Source organism: Helianthus annuus, chromosome 3 (assembly GCF_002127325.2).
Source record: "Helianthus annuus cultivar XRQ/B chromosome 3, HanXRQr2.0-SUNRISE, whole genome shotgun sequence".
NCBI lineage: Eukaryota > Viridiplantae > Streptophyta > Magnoliopsida > Asterales > Asteraceae > Helianthus > Helianthus annuus.
This window is the reverse complement of record NC_035435.2, coordinates 129,633,301-129,660,083: the sequence shown is the minus strand read 5'-3', so window position 1 is coordinate 129,660,083 and position 26,783 is coordinate 129,633,301. Positions and strand designations below refer to the sequence as shown.

General features: G+C 35.4%; 4 protein-coding genes across 5 annotated transcripts; 2 read left to right on the top strand and 2 right to left on the bottom strand.

Moving 5' to 3' along the window:
- Positions 1–2,009: 2,009 nt before the first annotated feature.
- Positions 2,010–3,442, top strand: LOC110871729 (dynein light chain, cytoplasmic). 2 transcript variants are annotated; one of them, XM_022120453.2, is made up of 2 exons: positions 2,010–2,413; positions 2,567–2,665. In XM_022120453.2, exons 1-2 carry the CDS (start codon positions 2,192–2,194, stop codon positions 2,648–2,650), a joined length of 306 nt encoding a protein of 101 aa, XP_021976145.1. In that variant the 5' UTR covers positions 2,010–2,191; the 3' UTR covers positions 2,651–2,665. The 2 variants fall into 2 exon arrangements, with proteins under 2 accessions (XP_021976145.1, XP_021976144.1); XM_022120452.2 differs by lacking the exon at positions 2,567–2,665 and adding an exon at positions 3,092–3,442 and having other exon boundaries at positions 2,023–2,413.
- Positions 3,443–15,973: 12,531 nt separating this feature from the next.
- LOC110871730 (pentatricopeptide repeat-containing protein At2g03380, mitochondrial) lies at positions 15,974–17,703 on the top strand. Its single transcript, XM_035988167.1, has 2 exons — positions 15,974–17,547; positions 17,643–17,703. Exons 1-2 carry the CDS (start codon positions 15,974–15,976, stop codon positions 17,701–17,703), a joined length of 1,635 nt encoding a protein of 544 aa, XP_035844060.1.
- On the bottom strand, positions 17,227–20,052 carry LOC110873928 (putative pentatricopeptide repeat-containing protein At1g69350, mitochondrial). The gene has a single exon (XM_035988460.1). The coding sequence runs from the start codon at positions 19,985–19,987 to the stop codon at positions 17,738–17,740; it is 2,250 nt and encodes a 749-aa protein (XP_035844353.1). The 5' UTR covers positions 19,988–20,052; the 3' UTR covers positions 17,227–17,737.
- A 2,229-nt stretch (positions 20,053–22,281) lies between these two features.
- On the bottom strand, positions 22,282–23,491 carry LOC110873929 (glutathione S-transferase T3-like). The gene is made up of 3 exons (XM_022122962.1): positions 23,401–23,491; positions 23,132–23,335; positions 22,282–23,069 (listed from the first exon to the last, which is right to left on the bottom strand). The coding sequence occupies exons 1-3, from the start codon at positions 23,489–23,491 to the stop codon at positions 22,282–22,284; spliced, it is 1,083 nt and encodes a 360-aa protein (XP_021978654.1).
- Positions 23,492–26,783: the final 3,292 nt, after the last annotated feature.

Sequence of the window (26,783 nt, the reverse complement as noted above, 5' to 3'; positions counted from 1 at the left end):
TATGTCAACAATCAACTATTACCATTCATTTACACAATTTTAATATTTTTCTTATCCTATACATTGTAGATTTTAGTATTTATGTACTTTTTTAACACCGGTAAAATGCAACCAAGAACCCAAAAAAAGCTAGATCACAAATGTAACATTAACAAAGCTAAAGAATACAATATATGATTTTAGTTTTATACCACAAAATATGAGTTAGCTTTCGGTATAAATCTAATTCTAATAAAAGAGTCATATTAATGCCATATGGCATTTTCTCATTCAAAAGTCCTATTAAAGCCACATGGAATTTTCTCATTTAATTCACTAATAATATAAATTTATATATTTCATATGCATAAATATTATGATGCATAGTAATAACAATAAATATGTCATAAGGTTTGTTTAGCTATTTCATATTTAGTAATTTAAAAGTTTACCATTTCTTTAAGGACAATAGAGATGTTTTAATTGAAAAAATAATAATTAAGAAAAGAAAAATATCTATCTAATTCTAATAAAAGAGTCATATTAATGTCATATGGCATTTTCTCATTCAAAAGTCCTATTAAAGCCACATGGTATTTTCTCATTTAATTCACTAATAATATAAATTTATATATTTCATATGCATAAATATTATGATGCATAGTAATAACAATAAATATGTTATAAGGTTTGTTTAGCTATTTCATATTTAGTAATTTAAAAGTTTACCATTTCTTTAAGGACAATAGAGATGTTTTAATTGAAAAAATAATAATTAAGAAAAGAAAAATAATAAATTATAACGATAATAAAACTATCAAAATAATAATAATTTTTTCATTTTAAAAGAATATATATAACATTGAATTAATTTACCCATTGAATTAATATTAATTAAGAATATATATACATATACAAGGGAGGGCGGGGCACCAAGCGGCTTCGACGAACATTCCATAAAATGTCACCTGACAATTCCTGATGTAATTGAGCTTTTTAAATACAAGTTAATTTGATCTATAAGCTTTTTAAATTTAACATGAATTCTAATTCTAAGAAAAGAGTCATATTAATACCACATGACATTTTCTCATTTAATTCACTAATAATATATATTTATATTAATATTATAATGCATAATAATAATAATATTTTAGCTATTTCATATTTATTAATTTAAAAGTTTAATATTTCTTTAAGGAACAGCTGCTATGTAAGGTTGGTTGGTTTCTAAAAAATCAGTTATTACGCATGACCAATAATATGTGGCATTATCCAGAGTAAAAAGTAGAGATGACTTTAAGCTGTTGGTACTTGCTGAATATGGTTAAAATTACAAACAAAACTACAAATTTCGTGTATAAAAAAGTGTTTAGAAATTTATAAATGTAATGTCTATCTTGATTTTACATTGTTAGCTTTCGGTATAAATGAGTCTTAATATACAAATTGAGGTCAACATGAAAAGTAAATAAAATATTGTTTTTTTGATTTTTTTTTCATCGTATCAAGCACGTATTTTAGTCTAATAATCTAAAAAAAATTGTGTTTACACTAGTAGAGTAATACGTAATTACTCTACGAGAGTAAATACACAATTTTTTTTTTTTTTTTTACATTTGACAATTAAACATCATACTTAAATAAATAAATAAATAAAATTTACTTCACTTCTCATTTTAAGATCATTTTGTATGTTAAAATCAATTTGTACTTGATCCTTACACCATAAAATATCTTGTATAATATATGCTTATGATGAAAATGATACAAATGGCATACACAACTAAACATTTTATATAACTTTATGTTAATCACATATTGTTATTTTTATAATTTAATTGCAAGATATTGGTCAAACTTATCTATTCATTATAAAGATTTTGTGGACACATTAAAACCACTTGCATAATTAATATTCTTTCTTTTCATCACTAAATAGCTTTTCTGTCATCTTCTTAACATGTATTTACAACATCTCATTCCATATATTTAATTAGTGCACAACCCGTATAGTAATACATTTTCCAAAATTATTATTAGGACAATTAGAATCCTATCACTATCGTACTGCCGGTCAAAGCATCGTTCCAACAACTCCTCTTTCTCTCATACAATTTCAGAGTTAGTTCAGACTGTCCGTCTTGTGTTCAAACTCTCTGCCCATTTGACCGAATTTCAATTCAACTCTGTTTCTCTCACCGTTGAATCGATGGAGAAGCAGGTGATCAAATACCACTCCCCACCGGACCACAATTCTCCACCGGAACATCTCAAGCTAGCTGCGATCGCTGTCAACCTCAACATACGGTTGCGATCAGCCGATATGCCGTTCGCATTGCAAGAGCGTGCTCTGCGTCTCACCCGATCGTTCCTCGACTCATCCGCTTCTCGCCGCCCTAATCTTACTCTTCTAGCTCGCTCCATCAAAAAGGTAATACTAAATAGTTATCTATACGTTTAGCAGGTAAATTTTATTTGAACATGATTATATAACATATGTGTGTGTGTTTGTTTATGCATCTACGAATACAAAACTTAGTGTTAACTCGATGTGTAAAATAAAATTGAATTTGAAATATTACAGGAGTTTGATCGGTTTTATGGACAAGCTAGGCATACATATAACAAAAGTAATTATTATTGTTTTACAGGTTTTAAACTAGAGTAATTATTATTATTCTAGTTGTTCTGTATAGATTAATTATTTCAGTTCATTGTACAACAATAATTAGTTATTAGTACGTTTAGTAAGTTAATTTCATTTGTACATGATCTCATGTTCATATATATAAATATAAGAAAAGTGTAAAATACAACACGGCTTAACGTACATCACGTACGACAACGTGCGTGATTATGTGTATAATGTGTGTGATTAATGTTTTCATCATGCGTGATTAATGTTTTCCAACATGCGTGATTTGAGTTTTTTAGTTTATAAGGTGCATGATTTTCAAATGAACGTGCGTAATTATCTGTCGTAAGTGATGTACGTTAAGCAGTATTGTACGTTAACTCGCCTCTATATATATGTGTGTGTGTTTATGCATGTACGAAGTGAAAACTTGGTGTTAATTGGATATGTAGAAATGAATTTGAAATTTTATAGGAGTTTGATCGGTGTTACGGACTGGCATGGCACTGTGTAGCCGGAAAGAGTTTCGGATCGTTTGTAACGCACTCACCGGGAGGATTTGTATACTTTTCTGTGGACTCTTATTCTATTCTTCTTTTCAAAACAGAGGTTCAATTGATTTCTAGTGATCCTCTGCCGGCTTGTCGTCGGTGAATTTATGACTATTTGATACATAGATATCAAATTGACAAAACTTTTGCTGGTTTACATGTTCCATAGGTTATGGTGACTTGCGGTTGTAAACTTGTAATTAATTGTTATACACTTGTGATTCATGATTTCATGTAAATGGAAATATGACACATGAGGTTTTCATTTCGGTTACTTTTGATTACAGATGATTTATTTGGTCTACAAGGTTGAAAGTATTTAGGAATTATAATCGGAAAAAAGGTGATGTTAAGGTCTCTTTGGTTATATATGGTTGTATGTTACATTGTTACCGGTTCCAGTAATGGGTCGTTGTCGGTGTGGTTGTTGTTTTGACCGCCCGTATTTTCTGTTGAAGTTGACTATTTGGTGAAGCCTATGCGTCGATTTCTGAATCATTCATTTGTGATATATTTCTTTTCTGTTTGACACAACCATAGAACCATGTGTACTAGCTAATGATCTCTAGATCGAGTGGTGGAGGGCTTGCATTTCTTTTGAGAGATACAGGTTCGACTCCCACTTGGTGTAGAGTGAGGCACTGGTGGACAATGATAGGAGACCCAGGGAAACCTGGGTTGCATCCTTAAGTCAAACGGGATTTACCGGTAATTTCACCGTCGTGCCTACGGGCAGGTGGGTTACTGGGTTTTTCCCCGGAATTGGTGGTGGATTCGGGTTACTCTCGGAGTACTCCGTTTGTCCAGTGGGTGCCCCGAGAGTGCTCGGGATTGAGTTTGTTGGTAGTTCAAAAAAAAAAGAACCATGCGTACTAAAGGAATAGGAGCGTAAATCACTCATCACTCACAACTTCCAATCAAATTTCATCATGTCATCAAGCATTATTCCATCACTAGTGATAAATTTTAGTGGAAATGCTCATCACTTGTGATGAAATTCCATCACTCACAGCCTATTTTTTTGTTTTTAAATTATAAATTAACAATAAAACAATAAAGTTATAAATTATAAATTTCATTTAAATTAAAAACAATATTTCTATAAATATTTTAGACAACAATAAAAATAAAAACATACATAAAGAAAACCTACTCCTCGTCCGAATCACGAAATTCCAAACCTAAAGAACCTACAAGTTCAATTAAATCGTATCCCAACCGAAAGTGAATTTCTTCATCACGCAAGTCTTGTTGGACATTTTCGGGAACGGGAATTTGTGTAGGAGGATCTGGCACCCAATCTAGAGATATTGCACGTCCGTCTTCTTTGATTAACATATTGTGCAATATGATACATACATATACTATGCTATGTATTGTTTTCTTATTCATCGCACGAACCGGTCGGTTTAGTATGCCCCATTGCCGATTCTTGCAACCTTTTGAACGCCTTTTCTTTAACCTCGACAGGAAATGAAGAAGCTTTCACAAAAAACAGACCATGATAGGTAGATACCATCCACAAGAATAAAGCCTCGTCTGTAATATCTTATGTTAACATAGAATGGACAGAAGAGTGCGGTACCATCCGTTACGGTTTGAAACAACAACGACGTGTGCAAAACATTGATGTCGTTGTTTGAACCTGGAACACCAAAATATGAATGCCAAACCCATAAATCATTCGACGTCACCGCTTCAAGTATGATGGTTGGTATTTTGACGTCACCCCTAACATACACCCCTCGCAACTTTCTTGGACAATTTCTCCATTCGATATGTGTACAATCGATGCTACCGAGCATCCCTGGAAAATGCTATCTAGCCTCATGTGCGGCGTAAATACGTGAGATGTCGTGTCTCATCGGTTTACGTAAAAACTCTTTACCATACAATTTAATGATCGCGTTACAAAAAAAATTGCAAACATTCACATGAAATTCTGTCCGACATAGCTAAGTATTCATCAATCAAACTGATCAGGAGGGTTACCTGTCGCTAGTAGTCGAATGGCGGATGTGCATTTTTGCTTCGATGTCTCCAACAATCTTTAAAAATAAATCTTTTGGTAAATGAAACCGATATCTAAACGTTTCGGCATTGTAGACCGGATTCTCCATAAAATAATCGTTCATTAACACTCCGTTGGTATGGATACGATCACGATCCACCATTTTCTTCTTTGGGCGGCTCGAACTTGCTTCAAGTGCGTTATACACTGTCTCGAAAAATTCAAGCGTCTCATTGTCGGAAGACATTTGGCTATCGCTATCGCTGTCCAGCGGAAACGTCGAATCCGTAGGAAAATCCATCTATGAAATATGTAGAATGTGTGATATGTATTTTTTGTGTGGGTGAAATGGAAAGAAAGTGTGATATATATATATATATATATATATATATATATATATATATACTGTTTAAGTTTTTTTTTAATTCCAAACGGTAACTTACAACGGTCAACAAGCAACAACGTTCCAATTTTTCAAAATTTAACGCGTGAAAAAGATGACGCGTTATATGTTCCACGCGTTGTCAAAATCACCGGCGGCGGTGTGCGTGATGGATCCACGCGTGATGAAGGTGCCATCACGTGGCGCCCCATCCCCCTAAGCTTTACTCGCTTTCCATGTTACTCAATTAAATCCCTAAAAATGCACCATTAGTTGTTTTCATACACATATTCACTAAACATGTTTTCATCAAATTTTATATTAGAACGTTTAGAAAGAAAAAAAACAAGAAAACAAGACTGTGTATTTAATTTCCTTTTTAAAATACCAGGACAAGTTATTTGACGATAAACAAAATCATTCTCATATTCAATAATGCTAAGACAAGTTATTTGACGATAAACAAAATAATTCTTATATTCAATAATGGAATAAAAAAAAGTAAAAAAGATGAAAGGGTTATGTGGAGTGTGTTAGGTTCAAAGTTAAAAATGAAAAGGTGAGATGGAATGTACTAGGTTAAAATTTAAAAAACGAAAGGGTGACTAGATGTGTAGCATTTTAGGGAACTCATGAGGTGATGAGCAACACACACCTATAACGATATAGGGAGCTGTTTCACGTTCTCATCTTTTTACGTGTTGTCTTTTTCACGACTCATAACGCATAATCTAACTACATAAATTACTAAGACTGTCTCCGACGCGCCTTTACTCCTGCAGCTCGTGCCACGCTGGAGCCTTGTTGTCGCTGACTCGCTGCCCTTTGCTTTGGAGATCAGCGTCCGTTGATGTCTGAAGAAGAGGAGCCCGTGCAGAAGGGCGAGGGTTTGCCTCGGTGCAAACAATGGGGTGGGTCCTACAGATCCTTTAAGGTTTGAAGGAGACTAGAAAATTTCACCGGAAAATAGGGGAGACGTTCATGGACATCAAACAACTACATAGAGACTTCGATCGGCTGCTAAATAGAGATTTCAAACACAGACACAATATTTTGATCGGCTGCGACATAAATTTTAACCGCCGGCAAACTAAATCATAGGATAAACTTGAGAGGGTCATGATAGTAGAAGAAGATATCAGATTCAGATTGAGATAGTAAGAGAAAAATAAGTAAATGGATTAATAACAAAGTCGTAAAAAGAAAGACAATTTTAATAATCAAATTAACCAAACATTTACCAAAACAGTCAGTTATTAAAATATAAAAACAAAAACCAACTATTGGTTAGATTAATAACAAAATTGTAAAAAAATAAAAAAAAAAATAAAAACCCAGTACTCGCCTAGAATTTTGATACGAAATAGTCATGTAAATAGTAAATTGCGGTGTTTGCGAAGCACCAAAATTATAATACTATATGTGTTATGGGGTCCATTGGAGTTTTATTGACAAAAATGTACTACCAAGTGGTGCCACATAACTACATAAGCACTCATTTTTCTCCCTACAAATCATGACCCTTTTAGGCCATGGGGACCATGGGTATGGGGCTAGGGTTGGGGGAAAACGTCCATGCCACCATCCCGGGTGGGTTTGGGTTGGGGCGTGGCCCTTGGGGCTTGGGTTTCAAGCCGGGCGTGAGGTGGGGGAGCAAGCTGACATGGCGGGTTGTGAATGGCCCTTTCAAACTAGCCGTTGGGGTCTATATTTAAATTTTTTTTATTTTTTCCTTTATAAATACTTACCACATTTAACATCTTTCTCACACAATATCAAACACATAAAACACAATATTGCCATGAGTTCTTCAAGTTATAGTGAATCGTCATCATCATCTGACGATGGTGCGGAAATATTTCTACAAACGATTGCGGCGGTGGTGAAAGCTATCGTGGAAGACGAAGACGATGAGAAAGAGACTCAACAACCTAAACGGAGGAGAAGGTACATCGCTCGTGAACGGCACACCGCTAACGATTTGTTGGTAAGCGATTACTTCTCAACAGAACCTAAGTATGATGAAAAAATGTTTAGGCGTCGTTTTCGTATGAGTAGATACTTATTTTTAAGGATATCTAGAGATCTTGAGGAGAAATATGTTTATTTCCAACAAAAACCCGATGTAACCGGGCAATTAGGATTTAGTACGTGGCAAAAGGTCACGGCCGCACTTAGGCAGTTAGCGTACGACAATAGTTCGGACGACGAAGAATGATAGGTTTTTATTTTGATAATTATTTTGTATGTTTATTTTAATAATTATGTTGTATGTTTAGTAGTTTTTGGTTATAAATATATATATATATATATATATATATATATATCTATACATATAATAAAGTAAATCAAATGGAGGACACATGGCATTCAATGAGGTGATCTTCATTGAGTTTTCCCGCCAAAGATGTATTTTTTTACTCATTTATCTCTATCTAATTTAAAATTAAATTCCCCATAGAATATATTTTTTTATTCATAATTACAACTAATTCCCGTTTTCCAAATCTTATTTTCAAATTAAAATTAAGATGATGATTATCTTTAGTTAATGAGGAATATCTATTTAAATAACCAAATTCACACTTAGTTTTCTAATTATAATTCGTCCTCTTATTTTCATTGTTCAAAATTATCTAAACTTTTATTTGGAATCGTTCTTTTTAATTTATGGTATTTAATAGATATTATTCATGTTGATTATTCATTAAAAAAATAAAATATTCAGGGAATATCATAAAGTTGTTTGTTTGATGAACTTCATGAATAAGAGGAGTTGCAAAATTGTTTTTGTTATTTGGCATCAATCAATCTTCGTCATAAAAACATTTACCGATTTTCTGTTTTATTAAATAAATAATCATATCGAAAAATAATCTTTGAAACGTAGGTGGTTGTATGAATTATTATACGATTTATTCTTATTTATACAAGTTCTAATTGTTACACCCGTGTGTGTATTGGGCTCACTAAGAGCATGTTTGGTATGCTATTTAAAAAAAATTAACATAGATATCGGTTTTTTTTTATAAAAAACACGTGCCCCTCGAAATCACAGACCTTGTGCGGTGGTTCTCCCCGCACACCCTTATCACCGCCCATGCATGTGTATACTCATTCGATATACATTTGATGATATCCTATATTTTTTTTGTATTCAATTAACATTTTTCTATTTAGTATTATTTGCAATTATTAACATTTTTCTAAATGTATATATAGAGTATGGATGTTACTGAATTTTTGAAGAATAATTTTTAATTTTGACATATATATATTCAAACTTATAATTATGTAATGTAGTCATGAATTTTAATAAAATCCAAAAAAGCGTGAAACCCTTTTCAAATTTCAATAAAAGGGTTATAATTATCAGATAAACATTGTTTGACAATATGGGTGTATGTGAGAGGAAAAAACCAATAAGTCAATAAGTCATTTCATACTGACTTTTCCAAAACTCCAATAAGTCTATAAGTTGTTTCAAAAAAACATAACCAAACATGCTCTTACTAAGCCTAATACCCATTTTATTTTAAAATTAAATAATAATATTAAAACATTACGAAAGAACATATTTTTTCGAGCTCAAACAGGGTACATAAATTCTTACAGACGACTCTGTACACATGTATGAGATTTTTTTACTATTATTATTAGTTTCATTATTTATCAAATATATATAAATGCTCCGTCTTTAATTTGCATTTACAAGAAATATTTATTATATAGTTTAAATTGTTCAACCCGTGTAACACACGGGGAACTAACCTAGTATATATATATATATAGGATTAGGTTCAAACGTGAACAAAATCTCAAGAGTGAACTGCGTGAACTGATCTGGGCCATTGATTTTTATGATCTTGAGATCAAAGTGAGTGACATGATAGTAAATATGTGGTTAATTTTTTTCATTTAATTAAATGAAAAAGGGTATATTTGTAATTTGCATTTTAAATTGATAGCATAATTCTCGTTCTCTCTCACAAATCAATATTCAAACTTTCTTCAAGATCCAATTTTCTCTCTCACCTTCACCAGAATTGAAGAAAAAATTGTTCGCCGGATCGTTTTATCACCGGAAAACTCTGTTCCTCGTCTCCTAGTTTTTCTGATCAACAAGTGAAGTTCGCTGGATCGTTTCTCAGATCCGAATCGAACAAACAGAGAGAGAGAGGAAGAGTCCGTGGAGAGAGAATCGGAGAGTGAGAGGGAAGAAAACGGAGAAGGGGTAGCGATGTCGGCAGCGGCGGCGGGTCTCGACGGCGAACGACAGGCGACGACAAGTGGCGAAAGTGGAAGTGGTTATGTTTGGTCGGTTCGTATGCATATTCTGTTTTGGTTCGATTCGGGCAACCCCCGTCATCTCAGATCTAGTTCGGGTGTGATTCGGGTCCGGCGTGATTTTCGGAGGCCACCTACACCCATTCACCTCATGAGTCCCCGGTTAGTATATGTCCATCGATTTGTCTTGCAATCTTGTAATTTTTGGTTAGTTGTTTTGTACACGGTGCGGATTGTATTATCTAGTCCTATGCTTTCATTTTGGTTGTCTTGTATTTAGTCTGATAGTTGCTGTTTGTTTTTAGAATACATTGGATTGACTTAGGTACTTGTAAATGGTTTGGTGTATATGAGAATTGAAAGAATGTGCTTTGTGAATGTGGTAACTGTACATGTATGACATATGTTTAAATTTTATGAATCTGATGATAGGAATATGTATGAAGTGGAGGTATACCTACACATTCAACATATGTTTGTTGATGTTTTTTTTTTTTTACTCATACTCATGATGATTATATTATTATAAAACTCATATAAACTGATTAAGGGTTGAGTTATAATGGTGATGTTCATCCTGGTGATTATTGGTCTAGTGTCTAGTTGTTAACTGAGTTGGGTGTTAAGAAAATTTGGTTATGAATTAATGATTAAAAATCTTGTTATTATACCATAGAAAGGATAAATAAGGTCTGTTATACATATAATCTGAGATTTGTTTTAGTGTTTATCTTGCATTCCTTGTAATAATTGATTTTGTGAGATAAAAGTGTGTATAAATGCTTGGTGACAAACTGTTTGTTTAGACCTGCACACTAGTTTGATTGACTTATTTGACTTAGGGTTTTTATGTAAATATGTCATGATGGTATGAATGCTAAATTAAGAAGTTGAATTTGTTTGATGATGAATCCTGGTAATTTCTAAGTTGATGATATGGAACGGGCAAATCGATGGCTTGATTCGAGTGATTCGCACCGTAGAGGTTCACTTTATAATAATATTTTGAATTATTTGAGTCGTAGAGATGAAAATTTTGAATTATTTGAGTGATTCGTACGCATAGAGGCTTGTACACATGTGTATTCTGATTTTGCTATGGTTTTAACGCGATGTACACATGTGTATTCTGATTTTGCTCTGTTTTTAATGCGATGTACACATGTGTATTCTGATTTTGCTCTGTTTTTAATGCGAGGTACACATGTGTACTGTTCTATGTATATCCAAGTACACATGTGTATATCGTTGAAATATGAAGGTTACTTGGATCTTTAAAAATCAAAATTTGAATTCTGGTGATGAAATATGAAATAAAAATTAAAATTGAAATATGGTGATTTGTTGTTTGTTTTGATAATTATCTTATTAATAAATAAAACATAATGTGGATAATAAATTTAAAATAGGAAAGATGTAACTTAATTCAATTATTAAAATAATGATTTAAATCTAATTTTTTATATAATTACAATCCTACCCTTAACAACTAAAAAGGAAATCAAGGGTCCAGATCTGTTCACGCAGTTCACTCTTGGGAGGTTGTTCACGCTGGAACAATATATATATATATATATATATATATAGAGTAAGGTTAACATACAAAAAGCCTTATCATACATCACGTAGGAGACAATGGTAACCGTTGGATCAGGGGTATAATCACGCATGGGACCACATAATCACGCATGGGACCACATAATCACACATGGGACCACATAATCACGCATGGGACTATAATCACGCACGTTCTATGATAATAACGCACGTTATATTTTTTGTCATGTATGTTAATGTAGGTTAAGCCTTGAAGTACATTATACTTTCTCTATATATATATATATATGTATATATATATATATATATTAAAAAAAAGCTGATGTGGCTGGGCCACGCCCACCATACCCCCTTCAAAAGTGGGTTGAAGCCTTGAGTTTTCAAATTCCACGTGTCAAGCAATGCCCAACCCAAGCCCCACCATACCCCATGGTCTTATGGTAACGGCACCCCTAATAGGGGTAAAGCTTCTTGGTGGCTCGGGGTGTCCGGCCCAACCTAATTTTTCGTTCGTAGGTTTAATTATACTGAAAAATTGTGATTTTTTTTTGCAGTGTATAATATTTGATTTTTAAGACTCCGGCTCTAGAGGTGTACAAATCGGTTTTTTTTTTTTCTAAAACCGGTTTCGATTATTAACCGAACCGGTTTTTTTCATCCAAAACGAAAACCGGTTTTTTTTTTAAACCGGTTTCAGTTACTAACCGGTTTTTCAAGTCCAAAACAATAACCGGTGTAACCAGCTGGGATCGGTTTTTAACCGGTTTTTGCCAAAAAAAACCGGGTTTAACTGTTTTTTTTAAACCGGTTTCGGTTATTAACCGGTTTTTCAGATCAAGAATAGTAACCGGTCACAAACCGGGGGTTCGGTTATAAAAAAACCGGTTTCGGTTTTTTTCCCGGTTTCGGTTCTAAAACCGGTTTTTTTGTACACCTCTATCCGGCTCCCACTGATTTGGATTTTAAGAGTCCACATCCATTATTTTTTTGTTCAAGCTCCGCTCTTGGCCCCTAGCACCCCTTCGTGCTTCCCCATGCAATGCAACTATGTTTTTTTTCTTGCTCACGCTCAGTGGCGGATCTTGCCCGTTGAACGTGTCAGGGCCGAAAGACACAGTTACTAAAAAAAACCCAGGCAAGCCCGGGCCAAACATAGTATATATAAAAGTTTCGATCGAAATGCGAAAAATTAGCACTACGGCCGAAAAACTTGCCCGGGCCGTGGCCCTGCCAGAGCCCTATTAAGATCTGCCCATGCTCACGCTAGCGGTTGGCCCGAGTGTGGCGGTGTTCACACACTTTGCGCTGGCTACGTGGCACCACCGACATCCTTTCCACGTCCCATAACACCTAGTCTAAATTGTAGAATAGCAGCCCATTAATTTAGAATCTCCAAGATTTTCAACCACTCAGTTGCGGTTTTATTTGCAAAACGTCCTTGTCAATTTGTGTGAAATATCAAATATCCTCTTCAATTTACGTTAAACCCTCGTGAAAGCGCACATTTTGGCGTGTCTGGGATTTCATTTACTGGTTGAAAGGAACATGTGGTTATTTTATAAGAAGTAGCTTAAATTTGACAAAATATTTAATATTTGTCAATTTTTCTGCATCTTAGACTATTTGTTGTGGCTCATGTTAACACCTGAATTTATCTTGTAATATTGCTACACCTGGCGTTGTTTGGACGCTGGAATAAGCCCCTAGTGAAGCCACCACACCATGTTGTGGTCCAGGTGAGCAGGGGCTTCAACAACGAGGTTTTTTTTTATTTACTTAAAAATGTAAATTAACAAGATAAAATAACAAGATAAATTTTATATAAAAACATTAAACATAATAAAGAAAAACACTAAACATCTTTAAAAAAAGACACACATAAAGAAAACAAATCAAGTCTATAGTGCTTTGATCATTTTCTAGTTCCTTTGCGATACGTTGCTGCTCGTTTTCAAGTATCACTCGGCGACTCGGTGATAAATTGTTGAAGTACTTGGTAAGAAAGTCCAAGTTCCTATCCTTTGTTTAGCAATTTTCACTTGCACCATCGCCCCGATATCTTGATATTTTCCGAATCTCAGCGCAAAATTCTGAATCGGCTTCAAAAGTTGTTTTCCCCCTGTCCCTTCCAGCGGGTCGACGTGATGCCTCTTCTTGCGGTTCATATCCATTAGCGTTTTGATCAATCCCTACATGAGCATCCGAGCTACTAAGTGAGACGAATACCCCTAACGAATTAGTTTTAGTACGCTTTGACCCTGAGTCGCCCATTTCATCTACGCTAGCTAACTCGGCCCATTTCGAACAACTCCAGAGAATTTTCCACAAATAGTCCTCATCAAACGTTTTCGTAACCTTGTACCTACGAAACACCTCTTGCTTCCATTCTTTGCAAGTGAATTGGTAAACTTGAAGATCGTCACTCCCACTTAGTCGCATTCGATTACTCTTTTTGTTATCCAGATTCGTAAATAACTCGACGTATTTGAGAATTTCGGCCCAACGTCATGATACCATATCGGAATTACGTGCCTCACTTCCCACCTACTTGTAGAACAACTCTCGTACTTAAGTACAAAATACTCTCGCTTTTTGGTAGTCCGCTACATAAAAAAACTTAAGAAATGGTAAAAAAAATTATAAAATTGTTTACAAAACCAAAAAAATATAGAGATATTTCAATCCAAGCACGGCACAATGCCATTTTCTCTTTTTTGTCCAAGGAGTTGTTATTCGTTTCGGCCCGGTCGTTTTCCCCCATCCTTTTCGAACTTCCATCTCTTCCTGTTTTCTTGGAACCATTATGAGATCCAATTTTTTGACCTTCAACCGGATCATTTTGCATATCCGGAATAACAAAGTCGGGAGATGGCGGTGGAATTCGACTCATGTTACGGTCAATTTCCGTGACATACATGTCGTCTTGATCGAAGTTAACATCCAGTCGGTAAGTGGTAACAATTCTCACGCCATAAATCGAGAATCATTGTTTTTTTTATAAAAAAAGATGGAGAAGAGTATTTTCTAAAGAGTGTGTGTGGAGAGAAAGAGAGACTGTAGGTATTTTTAAAAATGTTAAAAAGTTTTAAATAGGTAAAATAGTATAAAAGAGATTTTTTTTTTCAAAAAGGCCAACGGCTAGTTGGCAATCCCCATGTCCCCAACGGTCACTTTTCTCCCGCTACCATGCTCACGTTCGCTTGCTCGCGCCCTTGATCGCTTGTCACCGTTGTGGTGTTCGTGAGCCAGGTTGGCAGCCGCATGGCTAGCGCCACCCGGTCACGGGACCACAACGGACAATCTTATGATAAACAATGACAAATTAAGTTGCATAAAAGTTAATTAATCATTTTAGATTCTTAGGGCCATTCGTTATGGTTTCATTTCTTTCATTGTTACATCATAAAGTGATTGGTGTATCACTGTTACATCACTATGCTGTTCTCACTGCACCGTTTTTGGTTTCATTCTCTCTTCAATAACCACCACTCATTAAAATAATAATTAATTTATATACGAGTTAATTACATAGTTAGTCCCTGTGGTTTGCACAAAATAACATACTTAGGTACTAATAGTTTAAAATCACATTCTAGGGTATTAACTTTTCATTTTGTAACGTTTCGAGGTATTAACGTTATTTGTAGGTTTAAAATCACATTCTATTAATACATAAGTATGTTATTTTGTGCAAACCACAGGGACTAACTATGTTAATACCCTAGAAGTTAGAACCTTCAAACGTTACAAAATGAAAAGTTAATACCCTAGAATGTGATTTTAAACTATTAGTACCTAAATATGTTATTTTGTGCAAACCACATGAACTAACTATGTAATTAACTCTTTTTATAAATTAAAACTTTAAAAAAGTTAGGTGAGGTGTAAAGATTGATCGAGTGTAACAAAATAGGTGAGGTGATGTGTTCTTTTATTAGACATGGTTAATTAATTTCAAGGGCTTAAAAAGTGATGGGAGTCTGCACCGTGAAGGGGATAACTTCCAATCTGTTTCAAGCCCTTGAAAATATTTTACGGTTTTTGATTGGTTCGGGTTTAATCAGGTTGAAACCGGTTTCATTTCAATTGAACAGATAACTAACCGGTGTGTAGGGTCGGGTATGGAACCCGTTTCGGGTTTATTTTATAGTATCAAAAAAGAAAAAGAAAATCCTTAAAAAAACCCTTGAAGTTTAGGGGTTTTATAAATCGTGGCAGTTGGTACCCGCCAACTGAAGCAATACAATATGATAAAGTTGAAAACTTTACTTGATACATGTTCCCATCGATCCAAATTTCTCCAACCCACCCTCACCCTCCATTACAGAACCCTAAATTCATTAACAACCCATCAAACCCTTGATTCCACCATAGCCTACATCAGTTTCATCTCCTCAAACCCATTATTTTCTCTCTTGGGTTCATGCAGAAGTCTACCCTCACTCAAAGAATTACACTCTTTGCTCATATTAGATGGTCACTCAAGCCAACTCAATCTGCAAACCAAACTCATAAGTTTATACGGTTCGCTTGGGGACATCGAAAGTGCCCGCCAGGTGTTCGATCAAATGCCTGACCCAGATATGTTTTCATATAAAGTGATGATTAGATGGTATTACATAAGTGATCTACACTTTGAAACTATTGGGTTCTACAAGTGTTTGAGGAAATGCCTCAATGAACACGACAATGTTGTGTTTTCGATTGTTGTTAAGGCGTGTACAGAGCTGCGAGATGTTAATGAAGGTAGGAAGGTGCATTGTGATATTGTGAAAGCTGGAAGTGCTGACGGTTTTGTTTTGACTAGTCTTGTTGACATGTATGCTAAATGTGGTGACGTTGAATGTTCACGAAGAGTTTTTGAGAACATTGTTGATAGGGATGTTGTTTCTTGGACTTCTATGATCGTTGCTTATGTGCAAAATGGGTGTGCGGAGGAAGCGTTGGTGTTGTTTAATAGGATGAGAAGTGGGTTGATCGAAGGAAATCAGCATACGCTTGGGAGCGTTGTTTCCGCGTGTTCAAAGTTGAGATCTTTACATCAAGGAAAATGGGTTCATGGATATGCGATCAAGAACGGGGTTGATTTCAATTCACATTTCGTAAGTTCTCTTGTGGATATGTACATGAAGTGCGGGGCGGTTCTTGATGCTCAATCCGCTTTCGATGAGTCTTCTAATATCGATCTTGTTAGTTGGACAGCAATGATTGTTGGGTACAGTCAAAACGGATATCCAAATCAAGCAATTGGGTTATTTACAAACAAGTATTTACACATCTTGCCCAATTCAGTTGCTATCGCGAGCGTTATATCCGCATGTGCACAATTGGGTCATTCACAGTTAGGTAGAGCGATACATTGTCACGAGGTTAAACTCGGGTTAGAAGATGGTAATGTGATAAACGCTCTTGTTGATATGTACGCAAAATGTCAAATGATTAAGGATGCTCGTTACCTGTTCGACAGTTTAACGAACAAAGATTTGATTACATGGAACTCAGTTATCAACGGGTATGCTCAAATCGGCTGTATTTATGAAGTTACAAGATTATTTCATCAAATGAGGTTAGAAGGTTTTCGGCCGGATGAAATTACGTTAGTGACCCTCCTTTCATGTTTTGCTTCGTTCGGTGATCTTCAAATCGGTTCTTCTCTTCACGCTTATTGCATTAAAGAATCACTAACATGTGATAATGTATATATCAACACATCACTTGTGCATTTTTACGCTAAATGTGGTGAATTAACGACTGCTCGTCGTGTATTTGATTTTATGGGCGAAAAGAATGTAATTTCATGGAACGTGTTGATTAACGCGTATGGAATGCAAGGGGATTGTAATGGAACATTTGACGTTTTTAATGATATGGTAAAGGAAAGCGTACATCCTACTGATGCTACATTTACAGCAATTCTATCTGCGTGTAGTCACACAGGAAATCTCGAAGCATGGAAGTTCTTTGACTTGATGTGCAAAGACTTTGACTTTACTCCAAAAATGAATCACTACGCGTGTTTGGTTGACTTGTTGGCGCGTTCTGGTCGGCTTGAAGAAGCATTCAGTCTCGTTAAAAACATGCGGGTTCAGCCTGATGTGAGCGTGTTTGGATCATTTCTCCACGGGTGCAGTATGCACTCGAGGTTTGACCTTGGTCAAAAGGCGGTCAAATGGATGTTTGACCAACATCCAATCGACGTTTCTTATTACGTGCTTGTATCAAATCTGTACGCTTTAGATGGAAGATGGAGTCAAGTCTCTCAAATAAGGGAGTTGATGAAGCTGAAAGATTTGAGTAAGCTGCCGGGTTGTACCGTACAACTCCATAAAGCATCATCGGGTATGAACTGTACTACACCCGTGAAGTTTTTTCAGACCGGTAGTTTTCATCATTGATCGCACGGTCTGAAATTGTTTCCAGTCTTCTCCTTCAGCCGAAATATTCGACAACAACGTATAGAATCCCGTATCGTCAATCTTTTCAAGTTTTTCTTGTATTAACGTCATCATATCCAATCTCCTATGAATTCGACATCCGCTTAATAAAGAACTCCATATCCCAGAAGTGGGTAAAAACGGCATTGAAATGATGATTTTGTATGCCTCGTCAAGATGACCCGCTCGACTTAAAAGATCAATCAAACAAGAATAATGTTCCAATTTAGGTTCAATCCCGAAATCTTTCTTCATCGAGTTGAAATACAACTGACCCGTTTCAACATATCCAGCATGACTACAAGCCGATAAGATGTTCATAAACGTAATTTCATTCGGTTTCATCTTTGATTCTATCATTTTATTGAAAACCGAAATTGACATATCAACCAAACCATGCATCCCATAAGCGTCAATCATCGCACTCCATGACACAACACTCTTATACGGCATGATGTCAAAAACACGTTGCGCAATCCATAATTCACCGCATTTGGCGTACATGTCGAGTAGAGCTGTAGATACGTATGTATCATTCATCGCACCGTTTGTAATGAGCTTATGATGAATCCATTTACCCTTTTCAAGATCTCTTAAATCGGAACAAGCTTGAATCGCACTCAAGAATGTTACATCATCCATTTCTCGATCATCTAACCACATCTGGTCGAAAAGATTCATGGCCTCAACGGATTTACTGTTATGAACAAAACCCCACATCATAGAGTTCCATGTTACTACACCCTTACGACTCTGGTTCGTGAATATGTTATATGCTGAATCTATAAAACCGCATTTAGCGTACATGTCAATTAACGAATTCAAAACAAACTCATTCAAAACCCCTGTTTTAACAGCGTAACTATGAATCTGAGTGCCGAGATTTAATGAACCCATGTTTCCACAAGCTGAGACCACACTTGCTATAGTAAACTCGTCTGGCGAGATCATGTGGGCCCGCATTTGTTTAAAAAGATCTAACGCTTGCCCCGACATTCCCTCTCGTGTATAACCCGATATCACCATATTCCATGAAAATGCATGTCTATCCCTATTTGTATCGAAAATTTTGTGGCAAGTTCTAAACTTTCCACAATTGGCATACAGATCGATCAATGTAGGCCCCAGAATGTCGTTGTCAGGGTCGAGGTGTTTTCGTATAACATAACCATGGACCGATTTGCCTTGTTTTAAGAAACTCAGTCTAGCACAAGAACAAAGAATGGCCATCATGGTGATTGCATTTGGTTCTGCTTTAGATTCTTGCATTTTGCGGAATGCGTATAATGCTTCTTCGTAGTAACCGTTGTGATTATAGCATGTGATCATAGCTGTCCATGACGATGTTGAATGATTAGAAATCCGATCGAAAAGACACCGAGCACTGTACAACTCTCCACATTTTCCATACATCGCAATAAGAGAGTTATTTAACGTGTTGTGATCGCTACTTTCAATATTCCTTATCACTGCATAACCATGAACCGACTTCGATTGTAACCTTAAACCCAATTCACCACACGCCTCCGCAACACTAAGCAAAGTCACATAATCCGGTACATGCCCATCTAACATCATTCTGTAAAACAACTTCAACCCTTCACTTAACTGACCATACCGAACATGCATCGAAATAACCGAACTCCAAGACACAACATCTCGTTCAAGCATTTTATCAAACACTTGGCGCGCGCAACTCAATTCCAACGCTTCACCATACATGTTAACCAGCGAGGTCTGAACCACAGGATCTAACTCAGCCCCACATTTAATTATCCTCCCATGAACATTTTTCCCAATACCCAGATCACCAAAACCCGAACAAGCCCGTAAAACGGATGGAAAAATGAAGCTACTGATGAGGGTTAGTTCCTGCAGCATGTGACTATATAAAGCAATGGCTTGTTTGAATAATCGGCACCAAACAAAGCGTTTGATGAGTACACCGTACATGTAAGAGTCTGGTGTAGGGAATGTTTGAAATACAAGCTGTGCGGAATCTAGAGGACCCAATTGGGCGTATGATTCTATGAGCTTTGTTGACGCAAGAGGGCTTCTGTGTTGGCCTGTGACGACGAGATGAGCGTGAAGTTGAGTGAGGGTTCTTGTGGTGGAGCAAGATCGGAATAAAGGCATGTACTTGATCATCTTGAGTTTGATTCTTCATAAATTGGTTCCAAACGTTTGGGAACAAAGTTATGGTATTGCCCCAAATTTTGCCTCAGGCTCGTTGCTTTTAATCTTTATAATAACTAGGATTGCGACCCGCCGCAATGCGGCGGAGATTCTTTAGTTATAACTAAGTCAATCTAGGACCCGCATGTTATGTTAAACCTGTCAACAGGGAAAAATAGACAATGTAAAAACGTTCACCCACACACGCACGCTGGGTCGTGTTAACTTGCAAAATTTAGAACGAAACGTAAAAACGTTGAACCAAAGACGCACGTTGCGATGTGTTAAGTCACAAAATTTAGAACCAAGCATAAAGCGAAAAATTTGCGAAACATGAAAACTATAAAGGACCAAAGTTGAAAGTAAAAAAAGTTATGAGAATAGATTGCAAAAGATAAAAAGTTCTGGGTTAAAAGTAAAAAAAAAAAACAAATAGGTTTGAGTTAAAAATAATTTATGAAATACTTTTGGGTGAAAAGTAAAAAAAAATCATTGTTTTGGAAAACCCCCAAAGCCAACGTTACGACAACCATATGCATAACCATTTTTTCTTTGAAAATCCCACAAAGCACACCCCGCGTTGGGGCGGGGCGTAAAATGGTGTCAAATAGTACTAATGTCACACAACCGTAATCGACCACCAACACTGACTCAACCTAGGATATGCGTGTTGCGACGAACCTGTCAAACATGGAAAAATATAGGTAAAAACGTTGAACCACACATGCACGTTGCGTCATATTAACTCGAAAAATTTAGAACTATAAGTAAAACGAAAATTTGCGAAAGATGAAAACTATAAGTGACAAAAGTTGTGAAGTTAAATGCAAATAATGAAAAGTTTTGGGTTAAAGTTAAAAAAACAAATTATGTAAGGTTAAAATTGTAAAAAGTAAAAACCTTTGGATTGAAAATAAAAAATCAACTTTTCTTTTTTGGAAAACACTCAAAGCATAATGTACAAGTTATAATGCATAAAAAAGTTGTAAAGTTATATATAGAATAATGAGTTTGTCAAATGTTCCAAGGCTATTCTTACGGATCCTTTCAAAAAAAAAGCTATTCTTATGGGGGGCGTCCCCGGGCCATCGTGGGGCGCCACCGTCCCGGAACACCATTTCCTTTGGACCGTTGGTGTTGTCTCCGTCCTCCTGTAGCGTTCAAGTCGGGCCTCCACTTCTCACACACACATAAACATACAACACACATACATATATATTTAGGCTCATCCTTCATTTCCCTAGGTTCATCTTCTTCCGGCCCATCCTCACAAGTCACACCCATCTTACGTGGCGGAGCATCCTTTGAGGACTACCATCTTCCACACTGAGTAGCCTAAGGGTGAACGGAGTGGAGAGGTAAACAGATCGGCAAAGCAGTTTACCGAACGGTAACACTACCGTCGTCTGTGTTTACCACTCGGTGATGATGGATGATCGGTGAAGGTTTACCGATGATGGAACATGCTTTTTTCAATACGCGAGTACCCTTTTATTATGTTTTTTTAAAAGTTAGATTTTAATGTAATGGTTTTTTTTTATTTATAAGTTTGATGTTTTATTTGTTTTATCTTAACACATAATTTAAAAAAATAAAAATAATAGTTTACCTAATCCAAGATAGGTAAACCACCGCCAACGTTTTTGAGTATTAGGTAAACAAAATAGGTAAATTGACGTGACACTGTTTGATTGGGTGAATGTGGAGTTTACCTATCCCAAATAGGTAACCACTCCCCTTACCCTAAGACTAAAGGGAGTGGGGCATTCTTTTGAGAGGGCGTCTTCCGACACGTGGCGCCACGTCAGATTAGAGGATTTTGGGCAAAAAAAGGGGAGTGGAACAACTTGGCTGGCTAGGGCGTCTTGCGACACGTGGCATTGATTTATTTTGTCTTATTTTATGTAAAAGATATAAAAAAGTCCTATTTTTTATAAAAGTATTGATCAAAGTAAATAAAAACTAATACTACCTCCGTCCCACTAAAAATGTCATATTTTGAATTTTCAAAGTCTTTATGTATAAACTTTGACCTTAAATAATTTTGTTTGTGTTAGATAATACTTGATGAAAGTTATATGATTTGAGTGTGTTTTACAAGTGTTTTTATCGGGTTAATTTTCATCAAGTTTTATATAACACAAAAAATATGTAATTAAAGTCAAAGTTTATAAATAAAGACTTTGAAAATTCAAAATATGACACTTTTAATGGGACGGAGGGAGTACTTCAACAAAAAAATTACTTCAACAAAATAAAAAATACAATCAACAAAGATTATATTTTTCTCGAATTTCTTGCTTCATTTGTTCGGCTAAAGCGAGCTCGACTCCAGAAAGGTTTGTCGTGTCGGTTGTTAATATTTGTAAATCAAGTGCTTTTTGACGACTTTCTTTCGGCTTTAGCTTTCGGTCACCGTGTTCTTTTTTTAAGTTGAGCCGTTGTTGGCTCGTTTGCAACAAGCCGTCCAACTTATTGGTGACTTTTTCGAACGTTTCGGTGTAGTCGATTCGTACACCGCTAGAAGACGGTTGGGCGGCTTTTTTGGCCCTATCTCGGCCAACCGGCCGTTGTGGTGGTTCAAACGCATTGTCCTCTTCATGTGGCTCTTCCAAATCTTCCTCAATGTCGTTGAGATTTATTTGGCACCGAGCGTCCGACCCTTGACTTTGATTGTCGTTTGAGGATGAGGTTTTTGACCGCTTAGCCGACGGTTGGCCACGAGTTTTAAATGGATCGAAGGCGATGACTATGTGAAATTTCGAACTCTTTCTTAAAACTTGCCAAATAGCAAGATAAGGAAACGCCTTCCGGTGTTCGGCTCGGAATTCATTTTGGGCGTTTGCTTGGAGCATCGCATCGTCAGAACCACTTTGGCGCACACTCGAGTTATTTAGGCGAGTGTATATTTGGTTGAAACTTTGAATCAAAGGACGCATTTTACGCCACTTCGAGCCGATACCATCGGCATCACGGTATCCCTCTTGTTGATCTTCCAACTTGAGGAAAACTTTGTAAATACGAGACCAATATGTTTTTTCCTTTTGATAGTTACCTATAAAAAACGAAACAATAGTTAGTATAAAAATAATTATAAGTTATTATAAGACAACTTACTATATCTCGGGTGTTCGGTTATTTCTAGCCAAGCCTTGGACAAGCTCATTTCCTCGTTGGAAGTCCATGGTATCGGTTTGCTTTTCAAGCATTCTTCACCCGGTGGTTTCCTCTTATGTGAACGTTTCTTTTTTTGAGGTTCACCAACATTTTCACCGACATGGAACTGGGTCTCCGGAACTTCTTCGTCATCTAAATCAACCGCTAGATGGAAAACAAAGTTAAAAAGAAACATATTCTTTACAAAAAAATAAATATAAAATTTATACCATTTTGTTGGCTCGATCCTCCAACATTTTGAAAACCACCGGGTTGTTGTGTGTTCCACGTGGCGAACCCCATATTTTGCGGTATCGTCATATTGTTGTAGTATACTTGCGGTGTAGGGCTAGGAACGTGCATATTATTGAAATATGTGTAAAAAGCGGGGTTATTTAAAACGTTTGGGTCCGCCATATCGGGTTGTGGATTGGAAGATTATGTATTCGGGAGTGGGGTTCGTGGATTTTGGTTGAAAGGAGGGATGTTGTGGGGATACATTTTTTTATAAAAGGGAGTAAAACATAGAGAGAATAGTATAAATTTTGATGAGTTGAGAGAAGATTGTGGTATTTGTGTTTGATATGTGGTATTATTTATAAGGGTTGGGGGTTATGGTTTTGTTTAAAAAAAATGGCCGGTACAATCAAACTATCCGTTGGCAACGGATATATTTTGGGGAAAAGAAAAATTTTGGGCGTTCTGTGGGAGACGCCAAGGAGGGGGACGCCTATGGGAACGCCGATGGGGGGCGGTGTGTTGGGCATCTTGGGGCGGCTTGGGTAGGGGAGACGCCCCACTCCCCATAGTCTAAGTGACTTAAAACATTTTTGTCTCTTAAAAGTCACTAAACTTTCATTGGTTATTCTAATACTATGTAATCATCATGTTACTAGGTTACCAATGATGATATGTCACGTTTTTTTTATCTTTAATATGAGATGGAAAATATAAATAATGACATGGATTTTTCAATTAAAATATATTAAAAGCCACATTTTAGTATAAATTTTTTAAACAATAAGTTTGAAGTTTAAAATCTTTCTATACTAATAAATGAAAATCATTTGGATACGTATCACGTTTTGGTGTTTTCTCACTTTATTTTCCTCTTTATCTCTTATATTAAATAATAAATAATAATAAAATATTTTTAAACAAAATATTAAATAGTACATCAAAGTTCATTTTTAAAAGATAAATCTTGACGACTGTATGTTAACATATGACATTATATTTTATTCAACACATACAATATACGAGTTTTTTTTAAAGATATATCTTTTTTTATTATTTACTATATAGAATTACATTTATGCAAAATAAAAATATAAAGTAAAATGTGAGTAAGGATAGTGTAAAAAGGGCCTAAAGTGTGAGAAGTGTATTATAACACTATATATAATACTATATGACACTATATAAACACCGTATAACAATATGTAACACCATATAATACCATATAAACACTATGTAACACTATATAAAATTATATAACAAATATAACACTATACATCTATCATAGACATGCTATCTGACAAACTATAGTGTTATATTTGTTATATAATGTTATATAGTGTTACATAGTGTTATATGGTATTATATGGTGTTACATATTGTTATACGGTGTTTATATGGTGTTATATAGTATTATATATAGTGTTATAATACACTTCTCACACTTTGGGCACTTTTTACAGGATCCTCTACCAGTAAAATGTTATAATAAGTAAATATACATCAATGTTAGTTTTTAAAAGATAAATCTTGATGACTATTTGTGTTAACAAATGACATTATATTTTATTAACACGTGCAATATACGAGTTTTTTTAAAGATATATCTTCTTTATTATTTATTATATAAAATTACATTTATCCAACCCGTGTAATACACGGGGTTTTTTTTTTTGGAAGGTGACTTTCTATGTAATACACGGGGTTATAATCTAGTATTTTTTTATTTTAAATTAGAAATCTCCCAAAATTATACATACGAGATCAGAACTAAAACCTCCCAAATCAAACGTATTCAGCAAAAGGTATATGGAACGACAGAGTTTCATATAAATACACTTTTGGATCTGTATATGTGTAATCAAACTCAACAATTGTAATCAAGAAACCTAGTGATGAAAGATTAGTAGACATTGGACATATAGAAAACTGAATAATTATGAATTAAACTAAATTAAAAAGAATTAGACCATGCATTGTGGTTTTATCAATAATGCCCCCACCATGGGGCGTTTTCTGCCATGTGGCAGTCCAATCAGCATGGGGGCATTATTGGGGGTTATTGCAAAAGTGTCGTAGTGGGAATAATGCCCAATAACGCGCATGCAATCATTACACAATTTTTTTTTAAATTTAAAACATAAAATTCTTCCTTAATTAAAAAAAAAACTACACTACTAGAAATAAAAAAAACCCGAAAAAACAGAATATAAAATATAGAAGAAGATGTAGAGAAAGTTTGAGAATGTTTGAGTTTTTTTATAAAAAATATGGAAAAGTGGGTAATATATATAGTAGGTTAATATTGGAATTAAAAAAAAATATTAAACAAATGACCGTTTGGCAACGGTCATCTCTCGCCCCAATACAAAATTCAGCGTTGTTTGAAAAACGCCAAGGAAATTTTTTTCAAAAAAAAAAAAGCTCAAAAACGCCCATATGTAATGGGCAAGGGGTGTGTTTTGGCGTTTTTTTTTGAAATTTAAAAAAAAAGGCAAATTGGCCTGTAATAATCCCACCTACACCTTTTTGGCCAATAATAATCCCACCTCAGAATATTCCCCACACCAGTCCCACCTTTCAGATATTTTGCCCACACTGGTCCCCCGTTAAAAATCCCTAACTCAGTAAAATGGCTGATGTGGCAGCTGACTAGGGATGATGTGTCAAAAAAGATTATGTGGCAGCTGATTAGTATTCCCCTGGTCCCTTTTAAATACCTAGACTCTTTTTATCAATCAATTGAAACCCAAAAAAAACCCTAGTTCACAGGGATTCTCCCTCGCGATTCAATTAGGGGATATTGATGAGTTCTTCTTCGTCTTCTTCATGCTCTCGAAACAATAAACCAAGAATCTATAGGATTGGGACCGATGGGAATGTTTATTGTAATCATGAGATGGTAGCAGTGAAGCGAGTTGCTGGTTCTCGAAGTTCTAGACAAGGGAAGGAGTTTTATGGATGCCCTTTATGGCCTGTAAGTAAAATAAGTTTGTATGTTGATAATTATGCCTTGAAAGCTTCCTCATTTTGTGATTTAATTTGTTAGAATTCAGATTGCAAGTTCTTTGTTTGGAAAGAAGATGTTGATGGCACCAATAATCTGGTTGAAATAAACAAGGCACTACAAATGAAGATTGCAAACTTAGAAATTGACAAGATGGTTCTTATGGAAGAGAACAAAAATTTGAGGAAAAAGGCTGGTCAGAATGTTAAAAGCAGAAGATGTTTGATTGCAGCACTAGTTTTAGGTTTTGTTTTTTGGTTTTTGGTTTGACTGCAGCACTATTGGTTTGTATGTTATGAAATGAATAGATTGTGTAGTGTTTTGTATGTTATGACTTGGAATGGCAGTTTGGAATGAAATCTGATTAAA